General features: G+C 43.3%; 1 protein-coding gene across 2 annotated transcripts in view; it reads left to right on the top strand.

The window, feature by feature from the left end:
* The window catches only part of LOC128667078 (lymphotoxin-alpha), a 103,786-nt gene that overhangs the window by 37,215 nt on the left and 45,060 nt on the right, over nt 1-21,511 (top strand). Inside the window, exons 3-5 of one of the 2 annotated variants that reach the window (XM_053721966.1) lie at nt 6,134-6,451; nt 6,565-6,654; nt 17,877-17,966. In XM_053721966.1, the coding sequence (XP_053577941.1) occupies nt 6,361-6,451; nt 6,565-6,654; nt 17,877-17,966 (271 nt within the window). In that variant the 5' untranslated portion in view covers nt 6,134-6,360. Of the gene's footprint in view, nt 1-6,133; nt 6,655-17,876; nt 17,967-21,511 lie in introns of both variants that reach the window. The other variant, XM_053721965.1, reaches the window with a different exon arrangement.

Here is a 21,511-nt window from a genome sequence, read left to right as displayed (position 1 = left end):
TGGAGCTCACCGCTATTCTAATAAATGTATTAACCCCTAAAGCTAAGTCTAACCCTAACACTAACACCCCCCCTAAATTAAATATAATTTTAATCTAACGAAATTAATTAACTCTTATTAAATAAATTATTCCTATTTAAAGCTAAATACTTACCTGTAAAATAAACCCTAATATAGCTACAATATAAATTATATTTATATTATAGCTATTTTAGGATTAATATTTATTTTACAGGTAACTTTGTATTTATTTTAACCAGGTACAATAGCTATTAAATAGTTAAGAACTATTTAATAGCTAAAATAGTTAAAATAATTACAAAATTACCTGTAAAATAAATCCTAACCTAAGTTACAATTAAACCTAACACTACACTATCAATAAATTAATTAAATAAAATACCTATAATTATCTACAATTAAACCTAACACTACACTATCAATAAATAAATTAAATACAATTCCTACAAATAAATACAATGAAATAAACTAACTAAAGTACAAAAAATAAAAAAAGAACTAAGTTACAAAAAATAAAAAAATATTTACAAACATTAGAAATATATTACAACAATTTTAAACTAATTACACCTACTCTAAGCCCCCTAATAAAATAACAAAGCCCCCCAAAATAAAAAAATGCCCTACCCTATTCTAAATTACTAAAGTTCAAAACTCTTTTACCTTACCAGCCCTGAACAGGGCCCTTTGCGGGGCATGCCCCAAGAAGTTCAGCTCTTTTGCCTGTAAAAAAAACATACAATACCACCCCCCCAACATTACAACCCACCACCCACATACCCCTAATCTAACCCAAACCCCCCTTAAATAAACCTAACACTAAGCCCCTGAAGATCTTCCTACCTTATCTTCACCATACCAGGTTCACCGATCGATCCAGAAGAGCTCCTCCGATGTCCTGATCCAAGCCCAAGCGGGGGGCTGAAGAGGTCCATGATCCGGCTGAAGTCATCATCCAAGAGGGAGCTGAAGAGGTCCATGATCCAGCTGAAGTCTTCATCCAAGCGGGAGCTGAAGAGGTCCATGATCCGGATGAAGTCTTCTATCAACGGCATCTTCAATCTTCTTTCTTCGGGAGCCATCATTTTCCATCCGACGCGGAACATCCTCTTCTCCCGACGCCTACTAGCCGAATGACGGTTCCTTTAAATGACGTCATCCAAGATGGCATCCCTCGAATTCCAATTGGCTGATAGGATTCTATCAGCCAATCGGAATTAAGGTAGGAATATTCTGATTGGCTGATGGAATCAGCCAATCAGAATCAAGTTCAATCCGATTGGCTCCCGAAGAAAGAAGATTGAAGATGCCGTTGATAGAAGACTTCATCCGGATCATGGACCTCTTCAGCTCCCGCTTGGATGATGACTTCAGCCGGATCATGGACCTCTTCAGCCCCCCGCTTGGGCTTGGATCAGGACATCGGAGGAGCTCTTCTGGTTCGATCGGTGAACCTGGTATGGTGAAGATAAGGTAGGAAGATCTTCAGGGGCTTAGTGTTAGGTTTATTTAAGGGGGGTTTGGGTTAGATTAGGGGTATGTGGGTGGTGGGTTGTAATGTTGGGGGGGGGTATTGTATGTTTTTTTTTACAGGCAAAAGAGCTGAACTTCTTGGGGCATGCCCCGCAAAGGGCCCTGTTCAGGGCTGGTAAGGTAAAAGAGCTTTGAACTTTAGTAATCTAGAATAGGGTAGGGCATTTTTTTATTTTGGGGGGCTTTGTTATTTTATTAGGGGGCTTAGAGTAGGTGTAATTAGTTTAAAATTGTTGTAATATTTTTCTTATGTTTGTAAATATTTTTTTATTTTTTGTAACTTAGTTCTTTTTTATTTTTTGTACTTTAGTTAGTTTATTTCATTGTAGTTATTTGTAGGTATTGTATTTAATTAATTTATTGATAGTGTAGTGTTAGGTTTAATTGTAGGTAATTGTAGGTATTTTATTTAATTAATTTATTGATAGTGTAATGTTAGGTTTAATTGTAACTTAGGTTAGGATTTATTTTACAGGTAATTTTGTAATTATTTTAACTATTTTAGCTATTAAATAGTTCTTAACTATTTAATAGCTATTGTACCTGGTTAAAATAAATACAAAGTTACCTGTAAAATAAATATTAATCCTAAAATACCTATAATATAATTATAATTTATATTGTAGCTATATTAGGATTTATTTTACAGGTAAGTATTTAGCTTTAAATAGGAATAATTTATTTAATAAGAGTTAATTAATTTCGTTAGATTTAAATTATATTTAACTTAGGGGGTGTTAGTGTTAGGGTTAGACTTAGCTTTAGGGGTTAATACATTTATTAGAATAGCGGCGAGATTCGGTCGGCAGATTAGGGGTTAATAATTGAAGTTAGGTGTCGGCGATGTTAGGGAGGGCAGGTTAGGGGTTAATAAATATAATATAGGGGTCGGCGGTGTTAGGGGCAGCAGATTAGGGGTACATAGCTATAATGTAGGTGGCGGCTCTTTGCGGTCAGCAGATTAGGGGTTAATAAGTGCAGGCAGGTGGAGGCGACGTTGTGGGGGGCAGATTAGGGGTTAATAAATATATTATAGGGGTCGGCGATGTTAGGGCAGCAGATTAGGGGTACATAGCTATAATGTAGCTGGCGGCGGCGTGTGGACGGACGGCAGATTAGGGGTTAATAAGTGTAGGTAGCTGGCAGCGACGTTGTGGGGGACAGATTAGGGGTTAATAAATATAATATAGGGGTCGGCGGTGTTAGGGGCAGCAGATTAGGGGTACATAAGGATAACGTAGGTGGCGGTCGGCAGATTAGGGGTTAAAAAAATTTAATCGAGTTGCGGCGATGTGGGGGGACCTCAGTTTAGGGGTACATAGGTAGTTTATGGGTGTTAGTGTACTTTAGGGCACAGTAGTTAAGAGCTTTATGAACCGGCGTTAGCCCAGAAAGCTCTTAACTACTGACTTTTTTCTGCGGCTGGAGTTTTGTCGTTAGATTTCTAACGCTCACTTCAGACACGACTCTAAATACCGGAGTTAGAAAGATCCCATTGAAAAGATAGGATACGCAATTGACGTAAGGGGATCTGCGGTATGGAAAAGTCGCGGCTGAAAAGTGAGCGTTAGACCCTTTTTTGAATGACTCCAAATACCGGCGGTAGCCTAAAACCAGCGTTAGGAGCCTCTAACGCTGGTTTTCACGGCTACCGCCAAACTCCAAATCTAGGCCTTAGCCTTTTATATGCCCCTGAGAATGGTTTTAGAGGATTAAAGTTCTCTGTATATACTGTCCCATTAACTTTATTTGTGGGGGAATTACTGCAAGATAATGTTTTGATGGTGCCATTGTTTTCCATAATATAAAACCTGAGGTTTTCCTTATGAGTCCCATAAGTGGTCTCCTTTGTTTTAGGATATCATCTCTTGAAATAGTAGCGTCTATGAAGTCCAAAAGTGGCCTAATGATCTGCTGAGAGGGTTTAACTTTTAACTGGCAAATACATATTACAGTGTAGTTTTTATAATATTTCTGATGTTTGTTTGTTTTTTTTCCTGTAATACGCAGGCAGCTAATTGCTTTGTTAAATTTATGTTGACTAACGTGAGCTAGGTTATGCTAACAGAACATTGTACTGTAATGGAATTTAGCTGCAATTCACTGTTTGTATGCCAATATTTGAACCTCAATAAAAAGTATTTAAAAAAAAAATACAAACTTACCTTTGAAATAAAACCTAACCTGCCTTACACTAAAACCTAACATTACAAAAAAAAAAATAAACACTAAAATTACTAAAAAATAGTTGATTGAAACTAGTTGATTGAAATCTTTCAGCCAATAGGAATGCAAGGGACACCATCTTGGATTGCATCACTTGAATTGAAGTTCCAGTTTACGGTGGCGACTGTATGAAGAGGATGCTCCACACCGGATGTCTTCAGGATGGACCCGCTCTGCGCCGGTTGGATGAAGATCGAAGAGGCCATCTCGATGAAGACTTCTTGCCGCCTGGATGAGGACTTCGCCGGCTGGATGAAGATCGAAGAAGCCGTCTGGATGAAGACTTCTTGCCGCATTGTATGATGACTTCGCCGGATGGATGGATCGTTCAAGCGGGACTTCAAGGACTGTAAGTGGATTGTCGGGGGTTAGTGTTAGGTTTTTTAAAGGTTTTTTTGGGTGGGTTTTAGTTTTAGTTTAGGGTCTGGGCATGTAAAAGAGCTAAATGCCCTGTTAAGGGAAATGCCCATATAAATGCCCTTTTCAGGGCAATGGTTAGCTTAGGTTTTTTTAGATAGTTATTTTATTTGTGGGGTTAGTTTGTAGTTTATTGTATGCTAGGGTTTTTTTTATTTGGGGGGGGCTTTTTTATTTTGATAGGGCTATTAGATTAGGTGTAATTCTTTTTTATTTTTGATAATGTGTTTCTTAGTTTTCGTCATTTAGTGTTTGTTTTTTAAATTTAGTTATTTTATTTTTGTAATTAGATACTTTTTGTAATTTTTAGAGTAGTGTTAGAATTTTTTTAATGTGTAGTTTAGTTTAATTTAATTTAATTTAATTGGTATTTAGTTTAATTTTAGTTTAATAATTATAATAGTTTAATTGTTAGTTTAAAATTAATTTATTTAATTTGACAGGTAAGTTTTAATTTAATTTAATATAGGGAAATTGTAATTTTAATATAAAGTTAGGGGGTCGTTAGGTTTAGGGGTTAATAGTTTATTTTAGTATATTTCGTTGTGGGGGGCTTGTGGTTTAGGTGTTAATAGGTTTATTATAGTATATTTCGTTGTGGGGGCTTTCGGTTTAGGGGTTAATAGTTTATTTTAGTATATCTCGTTGTGGGGGGCTTGCAGTTTAGGGATTAATAGGTTTATTATAGCGGCGGTGTGGGTGGATGGCAGATTAGGGGTTAATAATATTTAAATAGTGTTTGCGATGTGGGAGGGCAGCGGTTTAGGGGTTAATAACTTTATTATAGTGACGACGATGTCAGGGAGCGGCGTAATAGGGGTTAATACATTTTAATAGTGGTGGCAATGTCCAGGGCAGCAGATTAGGGGTTAATAAATGTATTATAGTGTTTGCGATGCGGGAGAGCCTCGGTTTAGGGGTTAATAGGTAGTTTAGGTGTGTTAGTGTCCTTTGTAGCAGTTTAGTTATGAGATTTATGTTACAGCTTTGTAGCGTAAAACGTATAACTACTGACTTTAGATGGCGGTAAGGATCTTGTGGTTATAGAGTGTACCGCTCACTTTTTGGCCTCCCAGGCAAACTCGTAATACCGGCGCTATGGGAGTCCCATTGAAAAAGGACTTTTTTAAAAGTGCTGTGCTGACGTTTCGTGACAGACTAAAAGGTGTGTGGTACACCTATACAGCAGCGTTAAGGAAAATGAAGCATTATGGGCCATAACGCAATTTTAATTGATACAATTTAAAATAAAAAAAAAACGGACATTCTAGTGGGAAGAAGGTACTGTCTATAATCATTCTGAATCTTCATATCTTCATATCTAGTCTAGTATTGACAGAAAACATGGCACAAAATCCTGATGTCTCTTAAGATAGTGACATTTCTTGCCCAATTCTCCACTCCTTCAAATGTTTTATTTATTTAAAGGGATAGTAAAGTCCAAATTAAACTTTCATGATTCAGAAAGGGCATGCAATTTTAAACAACTTTCCAATTTACTTTTATCATCAAATTTGCTTTGTTCTTCTTAGTTAAAAGCTAAACCTATGTAGGATTATATGCTAGTTTGTAAGCCCTTGAGGCCGCCTCTTCTCTGAATGCATTTGACAATTTTTCACAGCTAGAGGGTGTTAGTTCATGTGTTTCATGTAAATAACACTGTGCTCATGCATGTGGAATTATTTAAGAGTCAGCACTAATTGCCTGAAATGCAAGTTTGTCAAAAGAAGGCAGTCAGCAGAAGCTTTAGATACAAGGTAATCACAGAGGTAAAAAGTGTATTTATATAACAGTGTTGATTATGCAAACTGGGGAATGGTAAATAAAGGGATTATCTATATTTTTAAACAATAACATTTTTGGTGTTTACAATCCCTTTAACTCGACTCACTCTTCATTTTTACATTTCATTGTTTACCTTTATCTCTTTTCCCAGTTTCCATTCTCTCTCTCCTTCCCACGGAGTCGTCTTTGGTCTTGTTTGAAGAGCCTAAGAATGCATTTGATGCTTTATGTCACTGTGTCCTCTTTTACACAAACCTGGTCATCATCAGTAACATCTGCCCCTCTTGTGAGCTCTGGACTGGTCTTTTCTTGGATAGACCCAAGAAGCATTGGGAATGGGCCAATGGGAGCCCCTTAAACTATAAACCATGGGGCAAAATGAATTATGACCACCGGTGTGTTCTTCTGTCGGGAGAATTATTCTACTCTACAGATTGCACTGAGAAGAAACCCTATGTGTGTTACAATGGTGAGGTACAGAGGAACGGGTGGCATTTGGGCGGTTGAGTGCATGAGAAAAAGGTAGAATGGAAGAGTGGATTAAAAAGGAAGATAAGTTTTTTTTCTTGTATATTCTTCTAGGAACCTCAGATCACCATTCAAGACAACTACCGTTTTTTGTAACATGCAGGTTAACAAAGGGGAAAGATGACACAGAGAAATCCACAACAGGTAAAATAAAGCTAATGAAGTTTGTGAAGGAGTGAATGTGTGTAATCAGGCTCAAATGTGTTTGTTTGTGTATTTGTGAAGGTATGTGTGTCTTAGAAGTAGGTTATCATTATATCTGTAGGTATGTGTATATACAGTATATGAGTGTGTGTCTTAGAAGGAGGTTATCATTATATCTGTAGGTATGAGTGTGTGTCTTAGAAGTAGGTTATCATTATATCTGTAGGTATGTGTATATACAGTATATGAGTGTGTGTCTTAGAAGTAGGTTATCATTATATCTGTAGGTATGTGTATATACAGTATATGAGTGTGTGTCTTAGAAGGAGGTTATCATTATATCTGTAGGTATGTGTATATACAGTATATGAGTGTGTGTCTTAGAAGGAGGTTATCATTATATCTGGGTGTGTGTGTATGAATGTAGGTATGTGTATATACAGTATATGAGTGTGTGTCTTAGAAGGAGGTTATCATTATATCTGGGTGTGTGTGTATGAATGTAGGTATGTGTATATACAGTATATGAGTGTGTGTCTTAGAAGGAGGTTATCATTATATCTGTAGGTATGTGTATATACAGTATATGAGTGTGTGTCTTAGAAAGAGGTTATCATTATATCTGTAGGTATGTGTATATACAGTATGTGAGTGTGTGTCTTAGAAGTAGGTTATCATTATATCTGTGTGTGTGTATGAATGTATGTGTGTGTATATACAGTATATAAGTGTGTGTCTTAGAAGGAGGTTATCATTATATCTGGGTGTGTGTGTATGAATGTAGGTATGTGTATATACAGTATATGAGTGTGTGTCTTAGAAGGAGGTTATCATTATATCTGCGTGTTTGTATGAATGTATGTGTGTTTATATACAGTATATGAGTGTGTGTCTTAGAAAGAGGTTATCATTATATCTGGGTGTGTGTGTATGAATGTAGGTATGTGTATATACAGTATATGAGTGTGTGTCTTAGAAGGAGGTTATCATTATATCTGCGTGTGTGTGTATGAATGTAGGTGTGTGTATATACAGTATATGAGTGTGTGTCTTAGAAGGAGGTTATCATTATATCTGTGTGTGTGTGGATGAATGTATGTGTGTGTATATACAGTATATGAGTGTGTGTATTAGAAGTAGGTTATCATTATATCTGCGTGTGTGTGTATGAATGTAGGTGTGTTTATATACAGTATATGAGTGTGTGTCTTAGAAGGAGGTTATCATTATATCTGCGTGTTTGTATGAATGTATGTGTGTGTATATACAGTATATGAGTGTGTGTCTTAGAAAGAGGTTATCATTATATCTGCGTGTGTATGTATGAATGTATGTGTGTGTATATACAGTATATGAGTGTGTGTCTTAGAGTGTGTGTCTTATGAATGTAGGTGTGTTTATATATAGTATATGAGTGTGTGTCTTAGAAAGAGGTTATCATTATATCTGCGTGTGTGTGTATGAATGTATGTGTGTTTATATACAGTATATGAGTGTGTGTATTAGAAGTAGGTTATCATTATATCTGCGTGTGTATGTATGAATGTAGGTATGTGTATATACAGTATATGAGTGTGTGTCTTAGAAGGAGGTTATCATTATATCTGTAGGTATGTGTATATACAGTATATGAGTGTGTGTCTTAGAAGGAGGTTATCATTATATCTGCGTGTTTGTATGAATGTATGTGTGTGTATATACAGTATATATGAGTGTGTGTCTTAGAAGGAGGTTATCATTATATCTGCGTGTGTGTGTATGAATGTAGGTGTGTGTATATACAGTATATGAGTTTGTGTCTTAGAAGGAGGTTATCATTATATCTGGGTGTGTGTGTATGAATGTAGGTGTGTGTATATACAGTATATGAGTGTGTGTCTTAGAAGGAGTGTGTGTCATTATATCTGCGTGTGTGTGTATCACCACGATCTGATTTAACTGAGGAAAAATAGCAGCGCTTACAAAACGTCAGTATAATAAAGTACAACAATTGAATACCTCTTGCTCCAAATAGTAGATGGCAACATCTATTAAAGTGGTATTCCAAAGTTACCCTAATATTCACGGCTTAAATCACAGCACTATGATTATTAATAGCAACCAATGGTAAGTGCCACACATAAAAGCAGAAAGAATATTAGCAGTTCATCAAAGTATTAGCAACCAGTCCTAAAGCCCGTTCACACGGGCCATTTTTTGCAGTACAGCGGTCCCACCCCTTGCGCTCTCTCCCTCCCCTTCTCTTTTGCGCTCTCTCTCTCCCCCTTCTCTTTTGAGCTCTCTCTCTCCCCTTCTCTTTTGAGCTCTCTCTCTCCCCCCTCTCTTTTGAGCTCTCTCTCTCCCCCCTCTCTTTTGAGCTCTCTCCCCCCTCTCTTTTGAGCTCTCTCCCCTCTCTCTTTTGCGCTCTCTCTCTCCCCCCTCTCTTTTGCGCTCTCTCTCCCCCCTCTTTTGCGCTCTCTCTCTCCCCCCCTCTTTTGCACTCTCTCTCCCCCCTCTCTTTTGTGCTCTCTCTCCCCCCTTTCTTTTGTGTTCTCTCTCCCCCCTCTCTTTTGTGCTCTCTCTCTCTCCCCCCTCTTTTGCTCTCTCTCGCTCCCTCCTCTTTTGCTCTCGCTCTCTCTCCCCCCTCTTTTGCTCTCGCTCTCTCTCCCCCCTCTCTTTTGCATGCTCTCTCTCCCCCCTCTCCTTTGCGTGCTCTCTCTCCCCCCTCTCTTTTGCGCACTTTCTCTCCCCCTCTCTTTTGCGCACTCTCTCTCCCCCCTCTTTTGCGCTCCCTCCCCCCCTCTCTTTTGCGCTCTCTCTCTCCCTCTCTTTTGCTCTCTCTCCCCCATCTCTTTTGCTCTCTCTCCCCCATCTCTTTTGCTCTCTCTCCCCCATCTCTTTTGTGCTCTCTCTCCCCTCTCTTTTGAGCTCTCTCTCTCCTCTCTCCCCAATCTCTTTTGCGCTCTCTCTCCCCCTCTCTTTTGAGCTCTCTCTTACCCCCCTCTTTTGCGCTCTCTCCCCCTCTCTTTTGCGCTCCCTCCCCCCTCTCTCCCCCCTCTTTTGCGCTCTCCCTCTCCCCCTCTCTTTTGTGCTCTCTCTCCCCTCTCTTTTTCGCTCTCTCTCTCCCTCTCTTTTGCTCTGCCACACATAAAAGCAGAAAGAATATTAGCAGTTCATCAAAGTATTAGCAACCAGTCCTAAAGCCCGTTCACACGGGCCATTTTTTGCAGTACAGCAGTCCCACCCCTTGCGCTCTCTCCCTCCCCTTCTCTTTTGCGCTCTCTCTCTCCCCCTTCTCTTTTGAGCTCTCTCTCTCCCCTTCTCTTTTGAGCTCTCTCCCCCCTCTCTTTTGAGCTCTCTCTCTCCCCCCTCTCTTTTGAGCTCTCTCTCTCCCCCTCTCTTTTGAGCTCTCTCCCCCCTCTCTTTTGCGCTCTCTCTCTCCCCCCCTCTCTTTTGCGCTCTCTCTCCCCCCTCTTTTGTGCTCTCTCTCTCCCCCCCTCTTTTGCGCTCTCTCTCCCCCCCTCTCTTTTGTGCTCTCTCTCTCCCCCCTTTCTTTTGCGTTCTCTCTCCCCCCTCTCTTTTGTGCTCTCTCTCTCTCTGTGTATTTGTGAAGGTATGTGTGTCTTAGAAGTAGGTTATCATTATATCTGTAGGTATGTGTATATACAGTATATGAGTGTGTGTCTTAGAAGGAGGTTATCATTATATCTGCGTGTTTGTATGAATGTAGGTATGTGTATATACAGTATATGAGTGTGTGTCTTAGAAGGAGGTTATCATTATATCTGTAGGTATGTGTATATACAGTATATGAGTGTGTGTCTTAGAAGGAGGTTATCATTATATCTGCGTGTTTGTATGAATGTATGTGTGTGTATATACAGTATATGAGTGTGTGTCTTAGAAAGAGGTTATCATTATATCTGCGTGTGTGTGTATGAATGTAGGTGTGTGTATATACAGTATATGAGTTTGTGTCTTAGAAGGAGTTGCTCCAAATAGTAGATGGCAACAAGGAGGTTATCATTATATCTGGGTGTGTGTGTATGAATGTAGGTGTGTGTATATACAGTATATGAGTGTGTGTCATAGAAGGAGGTTATCATTATATCTGCGTGTGTGTGTATGAATGTAGGTGTGTGTATATACAGTATATGAGTGTGTGTCTTAGAAGGAGTGTGTGTCATTATATCTGCGTGTGTGTGTATCACCACAATCTGATTTAAGTGAGGAAAAATAGCAGCGCTTACAAAACGTCAGTATAATAAAGTACAACAATTGAATACCTCTTGCTCCAAATAGTAGATGGCAACATCTATTAAAGTGGTATTCCAAAGTTACCCTAATATTCACGGCTTAAATCACAGCACTATGATTATTAATAGCAACCAATGGTAAGTGCCACACATAAAAGCAGAAAGAATATTAGCAGTTCATCAAAGTATTAGCAACCAGTCCTAAAGCCCGTTCACACGGGCCATTTTTTGCAGTACAGCGGTCCCACCCCTTGCGCTCTCTCCCTCCCCTTCTCTTTTGCGCTCTCTCTCTCCCCCTTCTCTTTTGAGCTCTCTCTCTCCCCTTCTCTTTTGAGCTCTCTCTCTCCCCCCTCTCTTTTGAGCTCTCTCTCTCCCCCCTCTCTTTTGAGCTCTCTCTCTCCCCCTCTCTTTTGAGCTCTCTCCCCCCTCTCTTTTGCGCTCTCTCTCTCCCCCCTCTCTTTTGCGCTCTCTCTCCCCCCTCTTTTGCGCTCTCTCTCTCCCCCCCTCTTTTGCACTCTCTCTCCCCCCTCTCTTTTGTGCTCTCTCTCCCCCCTTTCTTTTGTGTTCTCTCTCCCCCCTCTCTTTTGTGCTCTCTCTCTCTCCCCCCTCTTTTGCTCTCTCTCTCTCCCTCCTCTTTTGCTCTCGCTCTCTCTCCCCCCTCTTTTGCTCTCGCTCTCTCTCCCCCCTCTCTTTTGCGTGCTCTCTCTCCCCCCTCTCTTTTGCGTGCTCTCTCTCCCCCCTCTCTTTTGCGCACTTTCTCTCCCCCTCTCTTTTGCGCACTCTCTCTCCCCCCTCTTTTGCGCTCCCTCCCCCCCTCTCTTTTGCGCTCTCTCTCTCCCTCTCTTTTGCTCTCTCTCCCCCATCTCTTTTGCTCTCTCTCCCCCATCTCTTTTGCTCTCTCTCCCCCATCTCTTTTGTGCTCTCTCTCCCCTCTCTTTTGAGCTCTCTCTCTCCTCTCTCCCCAATCTCTTTTGCGCTCTCTCTCCCCCTCTCTTTTGAGCTCTCTCTTACCCCCCCTCTTTTGCGCTCTCTCACCCTCTCTTTTGCGCTCTCTCCCCCCTCTCTCCCCCCTCTTTTGCGCTCTCCCTCTCCCCCTCTCTTTTGTGCTCTCTCTCCCCTCTCTTTTGCGCTCTCTCTCTCCCTCTCTTTTGCTCTGCCACACATAAAAGCAGAAAGAATATTAGCAGTTCATCAAAGTATTAGCAACCAGTCCTAAAGCCCGTTCACACGGGCCATTTTTTGCAGTACAGCGGTCCCACCCCTTGCGCTCTCTCCCTCCCCTTCTCTTTTGCGCTCTCTCTCTCCCCCTTCTCTTTTGAGCTCTCTCTCTCCCCCTTCTCTTTTGAGCTCTCTCTCTCCCCTTCTCTTTTGAGCTCTCTTTCTCTCCCCCCTCTCTTTTGAGCTCTCTCTCTCCCCCCTCTCTTTTGAGCTCTCTCTCTCCCCCCTCTCTTTTGAGCTCTCTCCCCCCCTCTCTTTTGCACTCTCTCTCTCCCCCCTCTCTTTTGCGCTCTCCCTCCCCCCTCTTTTGCGCTCTCTCTCTCCCCCCCTCTTTTGCGCTCTCTCTCCCCCCCTCTCTTTTGTGCTCTCTCTCCCCCCTTTCTTTTGCGTTCTCTCTCCCCCCTCTCTTTTGTGCTCTCTCTCTCCCCCCTCTTTTGCTCTCTCTCCCCCCTCTCTTTTGCTCTCTCTCTCTCTCCCTCCTCTTTTGCTCTCGCTCTCTCTCCCCCCTCTTTTGCTCTCGCTCTCTCCCCCCCCTCTCTTTTGCGTGCTCTCTCTCCCCCCTCTCTTTTGCGTGCTCTCTCTCCCCCCTCTCTTTTGCGCACTTTCTCTCCCCCTCTCTTTTGCGCACTCTCTCTCCCCCCTCTTTTGCGCTCCCTCCCCCCCTCTCTTTGGCGCTCTCTCTCCCCCATCTCTTTTGCTCTCTCTCCCCCATCTCTTTTGCTCTCTCTCCCCCATCTCTTTTGCTCTCTCTCCCCCATCTCTTTTGTGCTCTCTCTCCCCTCTCTTTTGAGCTCTCTCTCTCTCCTCTCTCCCCAATCTCTTTTGCGCTCTCTCTCCCCCTCTCTTTTGAGCTCTCTCTTACCCCCCCCTCTTTTGCGCTCTCTCCCCCCTCTCTTTTGCGCTCTCTCCCCCCTCTCTCCCCCCTCTTTTGCGCTCTCCCCCTCTCTTTTGTGCTCTCTCTCCCCTCTCTTTTGCGCTCTCTCTCTCTCCCTCTCTTTTGCTCTGCCACACATAAAAGCAGAAAGAATATTAGCAGTTCATCAAAGTATTAGCAACCAGTCCTAAAGCCCGTTCACACGGGCCATTTTTTGCAGTACAGCGGTCCCACCCCTTGCGCTCTCTCCCTCCCCTTCTCTTTTGCGCTCTCTCTCTCCCCCTTCTCTTTTGAGCTCTCTCTCTCCCCTTCTCTTTTGAGCTCTCTCTCTCCCCCCTCTCTTTTGAGCTCTCTCTCTCCCCCCTCTCTTTTGAGCTCCGTCCCCCCTCTCTTTTGCACTCTCTCTCTCCCCCCTCTCTTTTGCGCTCTCTCTCCCCCCTCTCTTTTGCGCTCTCTCTCCCCCCTCTCTTTTGCGCTCTCTCCCCCCTCTCTTTTGCGCTCTCTCTCTCCTCTCTCCCCCATCTCTTTTGCACTCTCTCTCCCCCCTCTCTTTTGCGTGCTCTCTCTCCCCCCTCTCTTTTGCGCACTTTCTCTCCCCCTCTCTTTTGCGCACTCTCTCTCCCCCCTCTTTTGCGCTCCCTCCCCCCCTCTCTTTTGCGCTCCCTCTCTCCCTCTCTTTTGCTCTCTCTCCCCCATCTCTTTTGCTCTCTCTCCCCCATCTCTTTTGCTCTCTCTCCCCCATCTCTTTTGTGCTCTTTCTCCCCTCTCTTTTGGGCTCTCTCTCTCCTCTCTCCCCAATCTCTTTTGCGCTCTCTCTCCCCCTCTCTTTTGAGCTCTCTCTTACCCCCCCTCTTTTGCGCTCTCTCCCCCCTCTCTTTTGCGCTCTCTCCCCCCTCTCTGCCCCCTCTTTTGCGCTCTCCCTCTCCCCCTCTCTTTTGTGCTCTCTCCCCCCTCTCTTTTGCGCTCTGTCTCTCCTCTCTCCCCCATCTCTTTTGCACTCTCTCTCCCCCTCTCTTTTGCGCTCTCTCTCCCCCCCTCTCTTTTGTGCTCTCTCTCCCCCCTTTCTTTTGCGTTCTTTCTCCCCCCTCTCTTTTGCATTCTCTCTCCCCCCCTCTCTTTTGCTCTCTCTCCCCCCTCTCTTTTGCTCTCTCTCTCTCCCTCCTCTTTTGCTCTCGCTCTCTCTCCCCCCTCTTTTGCTCTCGCTCTCTCTCCCCCCTCTCTTTTGCGTGCTCTCTCTCCCCCCTCTCTTTTGCGTGCTCTCTCTCCCCCCTCTCTTTTGCGCACTTTCTCTCCCCCTCTCTTTTGCGCACTCTCTCTCCCCCCTCTTTTGCGCTCCCTCCCCCCCTCTCTTTTGCGCTCCCTCTCTCCCTCTCTTTTGCTCTCTCTCCCCCATCTCTTTTGCTCTCTCTCCCCCATCTCTTTTGCTCTCTCTCCCCCATCTCTTTTGTGCTCTTTCTCCCCTCTCTTTTGGGCTCTCTCTCTCCTCTCTCCCCAATCTCTTTTGCGCTCTCTCTCCCCCTCTCTTTTGAGCTCTCTCTTACCCCCCCTCTTTTGCGCTCTCTCCCCCCTCTCTTTTGCGCTCTCTCCCCCCTCTCTCCCCCCTCTTTTGCGCTCTCCCTCTCCCCCTCTCTTTTGTGCTCTCTCCCCCCTCTCTTTTGCGCTCTCTCTCTCCCTCTCTTTTGCTCTCTCTCCCCCATCTCTTTTGCGCTCTCTCTCCCCTCTCTTTTGAGCTCTCTCTCTCCTCTCTCCCCCATCTCTTTTGCACTCTCTCTCCCCCTCTCTTTTGAGCTCGCTCTCTCCCCCCACTCTTTTGCTCTCTCTCTCTCCCCCCTCTTTTGCTCTCGCTCTCTCTCCCCCCTCTCTTTTGCGTGCTATCTCCCCCCTCTCTTTTGCACGCTCTCTCTCCCCCTCTCTTTTGCGCACTCTCTCTCCTCCCTCTTTTGTGCTCTCCCTCCCCCCTCTCTTTTGCGCGCTCTCTCTCCCCCCTCTCTTTTGCGCTCTCTCCCTCTCTTTTGCTCTCTCTCCCCCATCTCTTTTGCGCTCTCTCTCCCCTCTCTTTTGAGCTCTCTCTCCCCTCTCTCCCCCATTTCTTTTGCGCTCTCTCTCCCCCTCTCTTTTGAGCTCTCTCTCTCCCCCATCTCTTTTGTGCTCTCTCTCCCCCTCTCTTTTGAGCTCTCTCTCTCCCCCCTCTCTCTCCCCCCCCTCCTCTCTCTCCCCTCCTCCCACTCTCTCCCCTCCTCTCTCTCTCTCTCCTCTCTTCTCTCTCTCACCCCTCCTCTCTCTCTCTCCCCCTCTTTCTCTCCCCTCCTCTCTCTCCCCCCTCTCTCTCCCCCCTCTCTCTCTCTCCCCCTCTTTCTCTCCCCTCCTCTCTCTCCCCCCTCTCTCTCCCCCCTCTCTCTCCTCTCTCTCTCTCCCCCTCTCTCTTCCCTCTCTCTCCCCCCTCTCTTTTGTGCTCTCTCTCCCCCTCTTTTGCGCTCTCTCTCTCCCCCCTCTCTTTTGCGCTCTCTCTCCCCCCTCTTTTGTGCTCTCTCTCTCCCCCTCTCTTTTGCGCTCTCTCTCTCCCCTCTCTTCGCGCTCTCTCCCCCCTCTCTTTTGCTCTCTCTCTCTCCCCATCTCTTTTGCGCTCTCAATCCCCCTCTCTTTTGAGCTCTCTCTCCCCATCTCTTTTGCGCTCTCTCTCCCCATCTCTTTTGCGCTCTCTCTCCCCCTCTCTTTTGAGCTCTCTCTCTCCCCCCCTCTCTCTCTCCCTCCCCTCTCTCCTCTCTCTCTCTCCCCTCCCTCTCCCCCTCTCCCCCTCTCCCTCTCTTTTGCGCTCTCTCCCCCTCTCTTTTGCGCTCTCTCCCCCCTCTCTTTTGCGCTCCTTCCCCCCCCTCTCTTTTGCTTCCTCCCCCCTCTCGTGCTCTCTCTCTCCCCCTCTATTGCGCTCTCTCTCTCCCCTCTCTTCGCGCTCTCCCCCCTCTCTTTTGCTCTCTCTCTCTCCCCCATCTCTTTTGCGCTCTCTCTCCCCCTCTCTTTTGAGCTCTCTCTCCTCATCTCTTTTGCGCTCTCTCTCCCCCATCTCTTTTGTGCTCTATATCCCCCTCTCTTTTGTGCTCTATATCCCCCTCTCTTTTGAGCTCTCTCTCTCCCCCCTCTCTCTCTACCCCCCTCTCCCTCTCTCTCTCTCTCTCTCTCTCTCCTCCTCTCTCTCCTCCTCCTCTCTATCTCTCTATCTCTCTATCTCTCTATCTGTCTATATCTCTATCTCTCTATCTATCTATCTCTCTCTCTCTCTCCCCTCTCTATCTCGTGACCGCACCCGACCACGCCCCCTTCACGCCTGACCACGCCCCCTTCATGGCCATTCATGTCCGGTCACGCCCCCTTCACTCCGGTCACGCCCACTTCTGCCGCAGATCAGCTAGGGAGTAGGACTCAAAGGCCAGGTGTGTTTGTCCTCGTGCTGTCTCTACTGCGCATGACAGCTTCGGACAAACACACTTGGCCTTTTATATTATAGGATAGGAAAAAATTGTTAGTAGACTAGTGATGGCATTTTCTCAAAAAAAACACACTTTGCCTCTCCGATATTTTACTTCTGGCCTTAACAAGAACTGTGCGTGTGGTCTTCCATTTCCTCACAGTGGACACTGACAGTTTAAATCTCTGCAATAGCTTTTTGTAGCCTTCCCCTAAACCATAATGTTGAACAATCTTTGTTTTCAGGTCATTTGAGAGTTGTTTTGAGGCCCCCATGCTGCCACTCTACAGAGGAGAGTCAAAGAGAACAACAACTTGCAATTGGCCACCTTAAATACCTTTTCTCATGATTGGATGCACCTGTCTATGAAGTTCAAGGCTTAAAGGGACAGTCTACACCAAAAATGTTCTTATTTAAAAAGATAGATAATCCCTTTATTATCCATTCCCCATTTTTGCATAACCAATACAGTTATATTAATATACTTTTTACCTCTGTGATTACCTTGTATCTAAGCCTTTGCAGACAGCCTCCTTATCTAAGTGCCTTTGACAGACATGCAGTGTAGTCAATCAGTGAAGACTCCTAAATAACTTCACGGGAGTGAGCACAATGTTATCTATATGACACATGTGAACTAGCACAGTCTAACTGTAAAAACTTTCAAAATGCTCTGAGCTAGGAGGCGGTTTTCAACTGTTTAGAAATCAGTTTGAGCCTAGCTAGGTTTAGCTTTTCAAAAATACCACCAAGGGAACAAAACAAATTTGATGATAAAAGTAAATTGGAAAGTTGTTTAAAATTGCATGCCCTATCTGAATCATGAAAGTTTAGTTTTGACTTTACTGTCCCTTTAATGGGCTCACCAAACTAATTGTGTGTTCCAATTAATCAGTGCTAGGTAGTTACAGGTATTCAAATCAACAAAATGACAAGGGTGCCCAAATGTATGCACCTGTCTAATTTTAGTTTTGATGCATATTGCACATTTTCTGTTAATCCAATAAACCTCATTTCACTAATGAAATATTACTGTGTCCTTCAGTTATTTGAAAGATCAAAATGAAATTGCTCATCCAAACACCCAATTATTTATAAATGAAAATCGTGGAAATTGTCAGGGGTGCCTAAACCTTTGCATACGACTGTATATATATATATATATATATATATATATATATATATATATATATATATATATATATATATATATATATATATAGTATGTGTGTGTAGGTCTAGTATGTGTGTGTGTAGGTCTAGTATGTGTGTGTGTAGGTCTAGTATGTGTGTGTGTGTAGGTCTAGCATGTGTGTGTGTGTAGGTCTAGTATGTGTGTGTGTAGGTCTAGTATGTGTGTGTGCATATTGTGTGTGTGAGTGCATAACTAGTGTGTGTATATATATACAAGCTTAAAGGTTCCACTGTTTTCCAGCTATAAATATTCCCTTTAAAACCAAGAAGCCTACAGCTAACGCACCGAGCAGCGCATCTCATCCAGCCGCCAGCTCCCACAGACCTCAAGGTAATGAGAGCTGATCTCTCTTCATTATTTTCCTTTGTGGTTTATCCTACTGCTCTGTGTTCCCCTGTTTCACTTACATAAGGGGTCTTGTGTTCCCCTATTTAATTTACATAAGGGGACTTGTGCTCCCCTATTTCATTTACATAAGGGGTCTTGTGTTCCCCTATTTCACTTACATAAGGGGTCTTGTGTTCCCCTATTTCACTTACATAAGTTGTCTTGTGTTCCCCTATTTCCCTTACATAAGGGGTCTTGTGTTCCCCTATTTCATTTGCATAAGGGGTCTTGTGTTTCCCTATTTCACTTACATAAGGGGTCTTGTGTTCCCCTATTTCACTTACATAAAGGGACTTGTGCTCCCCTATTTCATTTATATAAGGGGTCTTGTGTTCCCCTATTTCATTTACATAAGGGGTCTTGTGTTCCCCTATTTAATTTACATAAGGGGACTTGTGCTCCCCTATTTCATTTACATAAGGAGTCTTGTGTTCCCCTATTTCACTTACATAAGGGGTATTGTGTTCCCCTATTTCACTTACATAAGGGGTCTTGTGTTCCCCTATTTCACTTACATAAGTTGTCTTGTGTTCCCCTATTTCCCTTACATAAGGGGTCTTGTGTTCCCCTATTTCACTCACATAAGGGGTCTTGTGTTCCCCTATTTCATTTACATAAGGGGACTTGTGTTCTCCTATTTCACTTACATAAGGGGTCTTGTGTTCCCCTATTTCCCTTACATAAGGGGTCTTGTGTTCCCCTATTTCATTTGCATAAGGGGTCTTGTGTTTCCCTATTTCATTTGCATAATGGGTCTTGTGTTCCCCTATTTCATTTACATAAGGGGTCTTGTGTTCCACCATTTCACTTACATAAGGGGTCTTGTGTTCCCCTATTTCACTTACATAAGGGGTCTTGTGTTCCCCTATTTCACTTACATAAGGGGTCTTGTGTTCCCCTATTTCACTTACATAAGGGGTCTTGTGTTCCCCTATTTCACTTACATAAGGGATCTTGTGTTCCCCTATTTCATTTACATAAGGGGTCTTGTGTTCCCCTATTTCACTTACATAAGGGGTCTTGTGTTCCCCTGTTTTACTTACATAAGGGGTCTTGTGTTCCCCTATTTCACTCACATAAGGGGACTTGTGTTCCCCTGTTTTACTTACATAAGGGGTCTTGTGTTCCCCTGTTTTACTTACATAAGGGGTCTTGTGTTCCCCTGTTTCACTCACATAAGGGGTCTTGTGTTCCCCTGTTTTACTTACATAAGGGGTCTTGTGTTCCCCTATTTCACTCACATAAGGGGTCTTGTGTTGCCCTGTTTTACTCACATAAGGGGTCTTGTGTTGCCCTGTTTTACTCACATAAGGGGTCTTGTGTTCCCCTGTTTTACTCACATAAGGGGTCTTGTGTTCTCCTGTTTTACTTACATAAGGGGTCTTGTGTTCCCCTGTTTCACTTACATAAGGTTTCATGTGTTCCCCTATTTCACTCACATAAGGGGTCTTGTGTTCCCCTGTTTTACTCACATAAGGGGTCTTGTGTTCCCGTTTTACTCACATAAGGGGTCTTGTGTTCCCCTGTTTTACTCACATAAGGGGTCTTGTGTTCTCCTGTTTTACTCACATAAGGGGTCTTGTGTTCCCTTATTTCACTTACATAGGGGGTCTTGTGTTCCCCTATTTCACTTACACAAGGGGTCTTGTGTTCCCCTGTTTTACTCACATAAGGGGTCTTGTGTTCCCCTATTTCACTCACATAAGGGGTCTTGTGTTCCCCTATTTCATTTACATAAGGGGTCTTGTGTTCCACCATTTCACTTACATAAGGGGTCTTGTGTTCCCCTATTTCACTTACATAAGGGGTCTTGTGTTCCCCTATTTCACTTACATAAGGGGTCTTGTGTTCCCCTATTTCACTTACATAAGGGGTCTTGTGTTCCCCTATTTCACTTACATAAGGGATCTTGTGTTCCCCTATTTCATTTACATAAGGGGTCTTGTGTTCCCCTATTTCACTTACATAAGGGGTCTTGTGTTCCCCTGTTTTACTTACATAAGGGGTCTTGTGTTCCCCTATTTCACTCACATAAGGGGACTTGTGTTCCCCTGTTTTACTTACATAAGGGGTCTTGTGTTCCCCTGTTTTACTTACATAAGGGGTCTTGTGTTCCCCTGTTTCACTCACATAAGGGGTCTTGTGTTCCCCTGTTTTACTTACATAAGGGGTCTTGTGTTCCCCTATTTCACTCACATAAGGGGTCTTGTGTTGCCCTGTTTTACTCACATAAGGGGTCTTGTGTTGCCCTGTTTTACTCACATAAGGGGTCTTGTGTTCCCCTGTTTTACTCACATAAGGGGTCTTGTGTTCTCCTGTTTTACTTACATAAGGGGTCTTGTGTTCCCCTGTTTCACTTACATAAGGTTTCATGTGTTCCCCTATTTCACTCACATAAGGGGTCTTGTGTTCCCCTGTTTTACTCACATAAGGGGTCTTGTGTTCCCGTTTTACTCACATAAGGGGTCTTGTGTTCCCCTGTTTTACTCACATAAGGGGTCTTGTGTTCTCCTGTTTTACTCACATAAGGGGTCTTGTGTTCCCTTATTTCACTTACATAGGGGGTCTTGTGTTCCCCTATTTCACTTACACAAGGGGTCTTGTGTTCCCCTGTTTTACTCACATAAGGGGTCTTGTGTTCCCCTATTTCACTCACATAAGGGGTCTTGTGTTCCCCTATTTCACTCACATAAGGGGTCTTGTGTTCCCCTATTTCACTCACATAAGGGGTCTTGTGTTCCCCTATTTTACTTACATAAGGGATATTGTGTTCCCCTGTTTTACTTACATAAGGGGTTTTGTGTTCCCCTGTTTTACTTACATAAGGGGTCTTGTGTTCCCCTATTTCACTCACATAGGGGGTCTTGTGTTCCCCTATTTCACTTACATAAGGGATATTGTGTTCCACTGTTACACTTACATAGGGGGTCTTGTGTTCCCCTGTTTCACTCACATAGGGGGTCTATCTTTTATTGTTTTTGGTACCAACTAAGGTGTATAAATAATGTTATAATATTTAGCTCTCTATTTTCTATAAAGCTGATTCACTGGCTAATGGAAGAGTTATAGAACTTTAGTGGATCAACTTCACATAATAACATAGGAAATGTTTGTTTGGAGACACTGGTAAACTGAAGTCACTCTTAGTAAATACTGAATATGAAAACAGAAGACCCCACACTGATTTTCACTGATTTCCTGCTATCGAAGTAGTTAAGGCAAAAGCTCTTAAAGGGACAGTAAACACCTTAGCTTAGCTATGCACAATGAAATACATTTTCATTATTTATTTTGCCCCCATTTTTCATGTAATTTAGTTCTGAAAATTGAGCATTTTCTAATTCTCAGAACTTGAGCTAGATTCCCTGAGCACTCAGATGGCTGCCTTTTGATACAGATCCCCCCAGAGCTGATCCACTGAGGTTCTAATGCTACATTGAATAGCATAAGAATTTAACACATACATTGCATTTGAATTCCTATTAGAA

The sequence above is a fragment of the Bombina bombina genome, chromosome 7, assembly GCF_027579735.1.
Source record: "Bombina bombina isolate aBomBom1 chromosome 7, aBomBom1.pri, whole genome shotgun sequence".
Taxonomy (NCBI): Eukaryota; Metazoa; Chordata; class Amphibia; order Anura; family Bombinatoridae; genus Bombina; species Bombina bombina.
Note: the sequence above shows the minus strand (reverse complement) of the source record. Positions and strands in the feature narration are given on the sequence as shown.